Here is a 10,122-nt window from a genome sequence, read left to right as displayed (position 1 = left end):
GAACTCGCGAACGGTATGTCGTATGACCACCAAATTTTCAGAGAATGGTGTAATAGTGAAAATTTATCACATCTACAATTTTTATACCGTTATGACGTTATATGACGTCATTATGACGTCATTTATGTGATTTTATTGGCCAAAACCGTCTAAATAGGTTTTTCCCTGAAAAGTAAATGGTATTCAACATAACTGTACCAAAAGTTTATGACAGAATATTATGGTGTACTAAGTCTTATGTTGCCCATAGCAACACCGATGACGTCATAAAATGACGTCATGTATATTTAAGATATCCGCCATCTTGGATCATCAATCTTGAATTTTCAAAAATAGTTTTTTTTCATGATGAAGCCTAAAATACATTGTTAACATACTTAAGACCTTCATTTAAACCTTTTTTGGAAAAAGAAATGGAAGTATTGATGAAATTTTAATGAAAATATCCTGTATATACCTGTTCTAATGATATGGTCCGCCATCTTGGATTTTGGCCAATGACGTCATCAAATTAGCATAAATTATGCATATTTAATGACAAAATTTACATAAAAATATATGGGATGTTATTAATATTAGAAACAAAAAGTACTAAATTTAGCAAAAAATGCCTGTCAGAAACCCGTTGCCATGGCAACACAAAAAATTATTATCTTATTCCAATGATGAAGAATTGTTGCCAACAATATTCTAGGAAATGTCACCAAGTTTGGCCGTTCTACGGCTAGCCGTTCAGACGGTAGGTGACATCAAAGTTGCCGCGGGCACTTTTAGCCCCCCCCTCCCCCGGTCTAGGTATGGTTAAGTTTAGTCTTAGTGTAAGCATGAAGATCGTTTTAGAACTTTTTACTTTTACTGTTCATGCTTCATCTATAAAGATGCTTTACTTTGCACTTGGACGCTGTCTGTTCTTTATGTGACACCCAATCTGTATATGGTGACAGATGTGTTTGCACTTTTATAACATTAAGATAACAGCTTTACATAATACATGGCTTATCTCTACTTCCTATGACATGCGATTTAAAGCTAATTTTGTTATGATTAGACAATTATGAGGTTATTTTCAGGTTAGATGAGGGAAACATAATCAGGAAAAATCATTAATTTCTTTAAATATTGACATCAGTGTGTAAGGTAAACTTAATCCTTAGAGGACTCAATGTCGCATTAGTCCCTTATCGGTCTTGGGTGTATACAGAAAAGCAGATACTCTAACTTTGATGTCAATAATGCATTTCTAATACCTTCACAAGTTGGTGTAGCATCACTCCATGTCCAGTTAGACTGGCAGGTTATATTGGCAGTTCCCCACAGATGATATCCGGCCATACAGGTAAACCTGACTGTCTGTCCTGATGTAAAGTTACTGTTGTTATCTCTTGCCCCATTGGTTGGCACACCAGGATCCCAGCATTCGTCTGCTGTACGGCCTGAAAGAAAAATGGATTTGTGAATTTCCTCCCCTGCAGTTAATGCTGCATCATTCGAATTTTACACATGCAAATCCTAAAGAGTACGATTATTTATGCCAGAGACCTCCACACTGACATATTAAATTATGCAAATTAAGTTCTTATCAGCAAAATTAGTATATGTAGATATTTCACCTGCCATTCATCATAAAGTATAAATTCTAATTATGTAACCTACTGGGATTTCCAGAAATACATCATTACTTATGCAATGTAAGTCCTTTTTGCATACTTTGAATTTAACTTACAGATAAAGCTGCAAGGGAGAACAAACCTAAACCACTTGTTCTTGACTTAAAAAGTTAATCTCCCATGATTATGGTCGCAAAATCAGGACAATAGCATAAACAGAATAAAATATGCAAAACGTTCTATTCCAACACAAAGATTAGGCACAAGGAGAACCGTATTTGACTTTGTCTTTTCTAAGATCTACGCACATATTAACTATCATCCCAATTTATAAAGGCCTTCTCACGTTATGTCGGCTAGCGTTTACCAGGAGATCGCTTAAAATAGTAGAAATTGGCCGAAATAAAGGGGAGTTAGCCTGCCACAGAGAATCCATTTGGCGACCCGTGAATAGGATTCTCTCTGGACGGCTACTATTTTGCCGGGGTTCGCGGTGCATGGTAAAGGCTATTGCCGGCCACAAATATGTGGAAACAGATTTTTTCACAGAGATTACCGAGCATTAAACAGCACATCATGAAACAGAGTGAATTGAACGGTAACAAGTGAGAAGTGTAATCAAACACCTTACTTATGTAGGAGAACTGGAACCAATAGCTGGGGTAACGGCTGTCAGGTGTGAACCTCAGTAACATCGTGTTAGATGTGCTGATGATGGGACTGATTTGACGATGGTTACCTGATAACCTGAACAGGTATAATTAATAAATGATCAATATTCTTAAGCATTGTCAGTTGCTATAACCACCGAATAAAGCCATCGAGTGAGCGACAGCGAACGAGGTGGCTTTATGAGGTGGTTATAGCAACTGACAAGGCTTTATCACACCATATTCACCGAGAGAGGGCGGGCCATTAACGCTGTTATCATATAGCCTATCAAAACTTACACAGTAGAGAGTAACACATTCCTGTAAAGCACATACATCTAAATTACATAACAAACGATTACAGTCACTCCTCTATCTTCCCGTCCGCTGGCCACTGTTCCTGTGCATCTTTCCAGAATCCAAGGACCCAAATATTGAGTCTAAATTGGCATCAATCAGTTCTTCTATGACAAATTCTGACACACCATTGTCTAAAATTGTATGCCCTTTAGTGAGATGATTTTACTTGTTCTATCAGAGTTCATATGAGTTCACCGGAACTTCGGAATAGAACCGGTATTCCATTTGTGGTTTTTTTGGGCCAAAAGAATAGAACAAGCTTCCATTTGAAGTCATCTGAGGTCATTTGGATGTTTCAATACAGAAATGTGGCGCAAAATATGTTTTCTTTTGCTCAAAATTTACATGTATTGACATGGTCTTTCTTTTGTTATGTATTGCTAAATAAATTGGATGATGAAAAGACGGTAAACATTTCTATTCAACAAGGAAACGTGCTACAAATGGCAGCAAAAAGAGTCAACTCCCCTGCAAATGGTTTGCTCCGGGCCGTGCTTTTTTGTGCAACATAGCACACTTGTGAGAATAAACACACCTGGCAATACTTGTATCATGCTAACTGTGACATTATGACGTCATAATCAATATGGAATGGGGGCTTCTGATTGGTCAACGCCATCTGGCTATATGATAATGTAATATAAAGACCTGTATTCTTTCGTTATTCATGATACTAGTAAATTAAAGCTTTTAACTAGTGGCTCGACTAACAATGATCTATCATTACCATTGCTACATGTACGTAATTTGAAATCAGAAAGTGGAGTCCTTTGGAAAGTGTTGGCTATGTGCTACGGGCATTACCTTCGTAACTCTGTAGCATCATCGCTGGCTCCATCGTAGATAGTCAGAAAGTCAGAACTCTCAGTATAGAACCTGGCGAACGTGAGACGAATGATGCTTCCTTCTGGTACAGTGATCAACCACCTGGCGTTTCCATTGTTGCCATAGTTACTGTAGTAGTCCCGTGACGTCACAGGGCCTCCAGAGGAACCCGTCATGATACTTTCTACTGCAGAAAGGTAAACGTGATATGTTGCCAGATATAGGTTGCTTTTACCGAAGATTTATTAAGGTTTTCCTGCAAAATGTAGGTTGTACTTTTTTTCCTTATTGCTTGTATTTGGTGGTGATAAAAAAATCATAGCAAAAGTAGCGAAGGCGTCATTGACCTTTTGCTTTACGCATGGCATGTGGAGAAAGATGGTGAGTAGTGAAGTTAAATATACCGTTTCTGGTTGCACACCTCCGACAGATTTGATTCCAAACATTTACTTAAAAATCAGCACGAAAAGGACAGGTTAACTCTTAGTGCCACTTTGCACTTCTGCGCATTGCTAATGCGTATGGGTTACGCACAGAAAATTATGAGGTACCCAAATTATGAGGTACCCACAAAATGCATAATTGCTGTGCCGCACATGTAGCGTATAAATAACGAATTCAGCGTATCGATTGTGTATGACATCCAAATGGTTTTTGTATGCATTGCGCAGGCCAAGCGTATTCTGGGCGCATTTAACGTATGTCCACCGCATGCCTAATCGACTACCGATAAATATACCATATTTTTAGGGCGTATTTCTTGCAGCGCATAGATTGCATCTGGCATTCGTATGGCATTGGCATGAATTGCAAAAGCCAAGACTTGATTATTTAATACGTTTATTTAGTACGTATTTTCATTTGTAGGTGAAAAACGTGTTCAGACAAAAAAGTTGTGTTAAATGTTTTTTTTTTGTACAGTAGTTTATTTTTTAGGACATAGTGCTATTATGTAATACAGTTCCGTTAAAAATGTGATAGCACCCCCTCTAACCCATATTTTTACCAAAAGGTCTATCACATATTTACCTTCTGGTAAAAAAATTGTGCTGGCACCCCCTCTAACCCATTTTTTTGCCCAAAGGTCTATCATCAATTTACTTTTTTGGTAAAAAAAATGTGCTAGCACCCCCTCTAACCCATTTTTTTACCAAAAGGTCTATCATATATTTACCTTCTGGAAAAAATGTGCTGGCACCCCTTCTAACCCATTTTTTTATCAAAAGGTCTATTACCAACTTACCTTCTGGTAAAAAATGTGCTAGCACTCCCTCTAACCCATTTTTTTTACCAAAAGGTCTATCACATATTTACCTTGTGGTAAAAAAATGTGCTGGCACCCCCTCTAACCCATTTTGTTACCAAAGGTCTTTTACCTATTTACCTTTTGGTAAAAAATGTGCTAGCACCCCCTCTAACCCATTTTTTTTTTACCGAAAGGTAAAAAATGTGCTAAAGGCCGGTTCAATTCACTGTATGGTTAACGTCACTCGTGGGGTCGTGTGGCACAGTCGGTAGCGCGTTCCGCTCACCCGGGTTCAAATCCTACCCGTGTCACCGATCTTGTGCTCTTGGGAAAAGCACTTTACACGACTCGCTTCACTCAGGTGGAAATGAGTACCTAGCTCCGGTTAGGGACGTCCCTCGGATAGGACGTTACATGAAGGTCCCGTGTTTGGGTAGAGCTCCACCCCACGCACGTTAAAGATCCCACCGCACTTATCGAAAAGAGTAGGGGACCTTCCCGCTGTGAGTGGTACCTACATGTACAAAACTGGTGTGTTACGCCTAAAGCCGGTTTACCAGTTATGCGAAGCAAACAAACAAAAACGGCAGGGATTGTGTGTGTGCTTGTGGTAGCCTAGATTTGTTGTCATCGATATTAAAAAAGAACGGAGAAGTCTATCCTATGAGATTTAAAGTTTTAGTTCTGCCACGCCTCTAAGAAAATATATACACACGGAAGGGAGCATTGAAAGTGGGCAACTGTCACAGATGTGGTACACCTAAAACCCGCGTGAGAATCATCCAAGTATATTATAGACTCATAGAAATATTAGCGGGTTACGTAGGCCAAGAGACAGTGGCCCACTTTCAATGCTCCTTTCCGTGTGTATATTTTCTTAGAGGCGTGCCAGAACTACAACTATAAATCTCGTGGGAGTGACGGTAACCATACAGTGAATTGAACCAGCCTTTAGCACATTTTTTTTACCAAAAGGTCCATCACCAGCTTACCTTTTGGTAAAAAAAATGTGCTAAAGGCTAGTTCAATCCACTGTATGGTTACCGTCACGTTAAAAAAATGGGGTTAGAGGGGGTGCTAGCACATTTTTACCAGAAGGTAAATATGTGATAGACCTTTTGGTAAAAAAAATGGGTTAGAGGGAGTGCTAGCACATATTTTACCAGAAGGTAAATATGTGATAGACCTTTTGGTAAAAACATGGGTTAGAGGGGGTGCCAGCACATTTTTACCAATAGCTAAAAGGTATGACATGATTTTATGGTAAAAAAAATGAGTCATTGTTTGTTTGCAATCTTTAGCATATGTCAATGCAGTTAGCACGCTTTTCCAAGACAATTTCCTTTTGGTAGCAAATAAATGCGATAAATAACCAAGCCTAAAAGCCAAGTGGATTCCGAACGCGCTCGGCGTATGCCCACCAGATGCCTAACGCACTTCCAACGAATACTAAGCGTATTGCTGGTGTATTCCCTGCTGCTTTCTGCTGTTTCATTCGCAGCGAGTCCTTCTTATCATGAGCCGCCCTCAACTCAGATAAATTAAATACACGTACCCGTACTTTATAAAAACATAACATACTGTTAATAGCCTTGATGAATTGGATATGTCAAGAAATGCCCTCCCTTAATGTTTGAAAACAATGAAAACACCCATACTTGCAATACAGACGATTTACAATTATCGATATATTACGATATCATATCGTAATAAATTTTAAAATACTATACTAACCCTAGAGGTATAAATTAATAGGTTCCTTCCTCCAATGACTAAACGTAGATACATTGATTCTAACTGCTAATGCAAAACAAAATTATAGTTTTACCACATACAACTTTCCTTGGTACTACTGAGGAACTTTTATGCAGGTAATTTTTGCCGAGGTAACAACTTAAAGTTTGTCTTAGTGTAAGCATGAAGATCGTTTAACTTTTTACTTTTACTGTTCACACTTCATCTATAAAGATGCTTGGCTTTGCACTTGGACGCTGCCCATTCTTTATGTGACAACCGATCTGTATATGATGACATATATATGTGTTTGCACTTTTATAACATTAAGGCTTCACATAACACATGGTTTCTTCCTGTGACATCATATGATTTAAAGCTGATTTTTACGGTGGTAAAATCTGGGCTGCAAAGTTCCCACATTTCATAGAATCATTCATGTTCGATCTGGGCCATTCGAATCGAACACGCGTTCCATTTCGGGGTCACCTGCGGTCATTTGCAATAAAGTGGCAAAACAAGCCCTTCTTCCTGAGTGACTCGCAACAGATAAAAAAACAATACTTTTCTATAGATTCAAACAGTTGCAGGACAGTACATGTCCGCTATCAATTTTTGGTGGGTATGTAACATGTAGCGAATCTACTGTCGTATCCTTGGGTGACCTTGGATTCTGTAATGATTCTTTACACCAGTATGAATAACACAATGCACAGTTTCGGGCGATATGACGTCTGCAAAACTCGTTCAAGTCTGCAAGCATGGAGAGTCAAATAAACCCCCCTTTTGGCTCAAAATGACTGTCACGGTTGTCCCGAAAATCGTGCTTTAGGGATTTTTAAAAAATGCTCTTGATTTTGAAGTATGGGCAATTAAGTGCAAATAAAGCAATAATTCGATTTTTTCACCTATTTGTCGAGAAACCTATACTTTAAGTCAGAAATTAAAAATCCCTAAAGCACGATTTTTCAGTTTATTCCTGGTCGTCGAAAAATATAAAAAATCAGTGATCTTGCGTAATATGTGTAGCCAGGTTTGCTCGGTGATAGGCTAAAATATGGCACTGCGAAATTCCGTAAATTATCGACTTTTTAACGAAATCCGAAAATGTCATCCATTTAGCACAAAAATCACCATTTAATGTATGTAAATACGATAATTTTATTTTATTTCAACGAACTTTTCCCTTCGATTCTAGTTTGTTTATTTTCAAATGTTTTAAAACGGCCAGTATTTACCCTGGGTAAAAACAATAAGGAAGTGCTCCCACTGTAACCCTCCCAGCAGATTGAATAGTGAATTGGCCCATAAACTTATAAAAACCCTGGACAGTCTATCCTTCAGAACAAAGGCAGCAGATTTTCATACTGGTCAGTTTTCAAAGATAAATTTTTTTTGTTATCTATTTGTTTTCAGTGTAACATTTTCAAAAGGCAGAATGACCCAGATACTTGTTACAAAGTCACATAAGCAAGAAAATTGCAACTTTCAGTTCTAAAAATCAACCTTGAACAAATTCCAACTTTCAAATCAGCCCTGTCAAAGTTTTATCCAAGGACATACATGTACATGTATATGGTGCCCTTACTATAACATGTACATGTAATACCCTTCCTTGCTGTATCAAACTTTCAATGTGTCTACTTGTATCTGTCTCAGCTTTGACAGTTTCGTGTCTGAGGTATGGCTTGTAAATGTGATGCCTACTTGCAGTCAGATTAACCAGTATGGACTTAGGCTTTGTATTTAGAACTGGGCATGTAACTGCCAGCCAAGGTCTTGAGCTACAAGCCAGAACATACCAAGCCAAAGCTAGTATACTTCATATTTTTGGTTACTAGTGAATATAGCTTCTTATATGTGTGTCTCATTTCAAAGTGTCTTGAAGAGAAATTTTACTTGGCAAGCTAAACTGTCTTAGACAGGCCTCCCCCATGTACACTGCACGGCTTCCAGGACAAGACTAAACGGTAGTTTATGTTATCGAATTTATATCGGCAGGGTGGGGTCTTTATATAGTATTACTGGCCTCTTTAAGGCTAGCCCAAAATTGCGTCTTGTAACCCGACACTTTATCGAACGCCACTAGCAATTGGAAAGAATGCCGTAGTGACCGACCGCCGTGTTTGTTATGATTAGATAAGAATATTTTCAGGTAAGATGAGGGAAACATAAACAGGAACAATCAATAGTTTCTTTAAATATTGACATCAGTGTGTAAGGTACACTTAATCCTTAGAGGACTCAATGCCGCATTAGTCCCTTATCGGTCTTGGGTGTATACAGAAAGCCAGATAATCCAACTTTGATGCCTATTATGTATTTTAATACCTTCACAAGTTGGTGTAGCATCACTCCATGTCCCGTTAGACTGGCAGGTTATATTGGCAGTTCCCCACAGATGATACCCGGCCATACAGGTGTACCTGACTGTCTGTCCTGATGTAAAGTTACTGTTGTTATCCCTGTTCCCATTGGCTGGCACATCGGGATCCCAGCATTGCCCTGCAGTCCTGCCTGAAAAAAATGTTATAATCCCCTTCCACGTTGTAATGTTGCATTAGTCCTTTTAAAAACTTTTAAACCAAAAACCTCTTTGAGATTCCAAAGAAAATAAAGCAGTATGTATTGGACTGTACACCAAAGCATATATAATGTATACTGTGAAACGTGTAATGAAAGGCCTTACTCATGTAGTATAAGCTGAACCACGCATAGACGTACAAGTAGTCAGATGTAAACCTCAGGAACATCGTGTTAGATGTGCTGATAATGGGGCTGATTGACCTCTGATAACCTGTAAACCTGGACATATAGGAATAAACAATAAATGTTATAGTAAATGGAAAACCCTTGGCTTTAGGCTTGTTTTCGCAGGCTTGAATTGTGGAATTGTGACCCAACTCGTGTAATTAAATTCTATAATTTTCTAATGGTAAATGGCAAGAATTATATACCTTTCGGAAGTTAACACTTTACCGGTCAGTAGACGAAATCTGAAGGGGCCCGGCCGCCGGTACATGTACCGCCACCGGGAAGGTGCCGAGGAAAGAGGGGGCGGCTCGGTGACTTTGCCCCGCTCGGGAGCTCCACAGGGCGGCGGTGGAGTCGCCGGCGGGGAGGGTGAGATCAAGTCCCCGCCCAAGTCCGGCAGCCACGGACGAAGCCCCGCCCGTACCGTGCCGGGCGCCCGGGCGGGGTGACCCGGCAGCGCAAGGTGTCCGAGGTCTATTAAGTGTTGCAAGCGGCGGGCCCTCTCCGATGTAGCGTGTATTAAGCATTGCAAGCGGCGGGCCCTCTCCGATGTACCGTGTATTAAGTGTTGCAAGCGGCGGGCCCTCTCCGATGTACCGTGTATTAAGTATGGCAAGCGGCGGGCCCTCTCCGATGTACGTGTATTAAGTATTGCGAGCGGCGGGCCCTCTCCGATGTACGTGTATTAAGTATTGCGAGGGGCGGGCGCTCTCCGATGTGTAGTGTATTAAGTATGGCCTATTTTTGTCCCGCTCCGATTTCCCATGTATTATCAATGGGAAAAAAATGGTTCCGATCCGATATACATTACAATGTATTATCAATGGGCGCCGGACTTTGCCGCCTCCCCTGCTCGAAGGAAGAGGGAGGAGCCACTCCCGCCGTATGCGGGGCATGTCCGGGGCCGGTCAGCTACCCGACCGGTATGCAGCATTTCCCCCGTCCC

General features: G+C 40.0%; 2 protein-coding genes across 2 annotated transcripts in view; one reads left to right on the top strand and one right to left on the bottom strand.

The window, feature by feature from the left end:
• LOC109469960 (CUB and sushi domain-containing protein 1-like) overlaps positions 1–9,221 on the bottom strand; it is a 40,516-nt gene extending 31,295 nt beyond the window's left edge. The window contains exons 1-5 of the mRNA XM_019768726.1: positions 9,112–9,221; positions 8,754–8,939; positions 3,422–3,629; positions 2,239–2,354; positions 1,248–1,433 (exon numbers count right to left, since the gene is read on the bottom strand). Of these exons, the coding sequence (XP_019624285.1) occupies positions 1,248–1,433; positions 2,239–2,354; positions 3,422–3,629; positions 8,754–8,939; positions 9,112–9,175 (760 nt within the window). The 5' untranslated portion in view covers positions 9,176–9,221. The remainder of the gene's footprint in view (positions 1–1,247; positions 1,434–2,238; positions 2,355–3,421; positions 3,630–8,753; positions 8,940–9,111) is intronic.
• Positions 9,222–9,442: 221 nt separating this feature from the next.
• LOC109469959 (serine/arginine repetitive matrix protein 3-like) overlaps positions 9,443–10,122 on the top strand; it is a 1,360-nt gene continuing 680 nt past the window's right edge. The window contains exon 1 of the mRNA XM_019768725.1: positions 9,443–9,621. Within this exon, the coding sequence (XP_019624284.1) occupies positions 9,443–9,621 (179 nt within the window). The remainder of the gene's footprint in view (positions 9,622–10,122) is intronic.

Source organism: Branchiostoma belcheri, unplaced genomic scaffold (assembly GCF_001625305.1).
Source record: "Branchiostoma belcheri isolate BF01 breed outbred unplaced genomic scaffold, Haploidv18h27 scaffold213, whole genome shotgun sequence".
Lineage (NCBI taxonomy): Eukaryota > Metazoa > Chordata > Leptocardii > Amphioxiformes > Branchiostomatidae > Branchiostoma > Branchiostoma belcheri.
The sequence above is the reverse complement of the archived record's forward strand: the minus strand, read 5'-3'. Positions and strand labels throughout refer to the sequence as shown.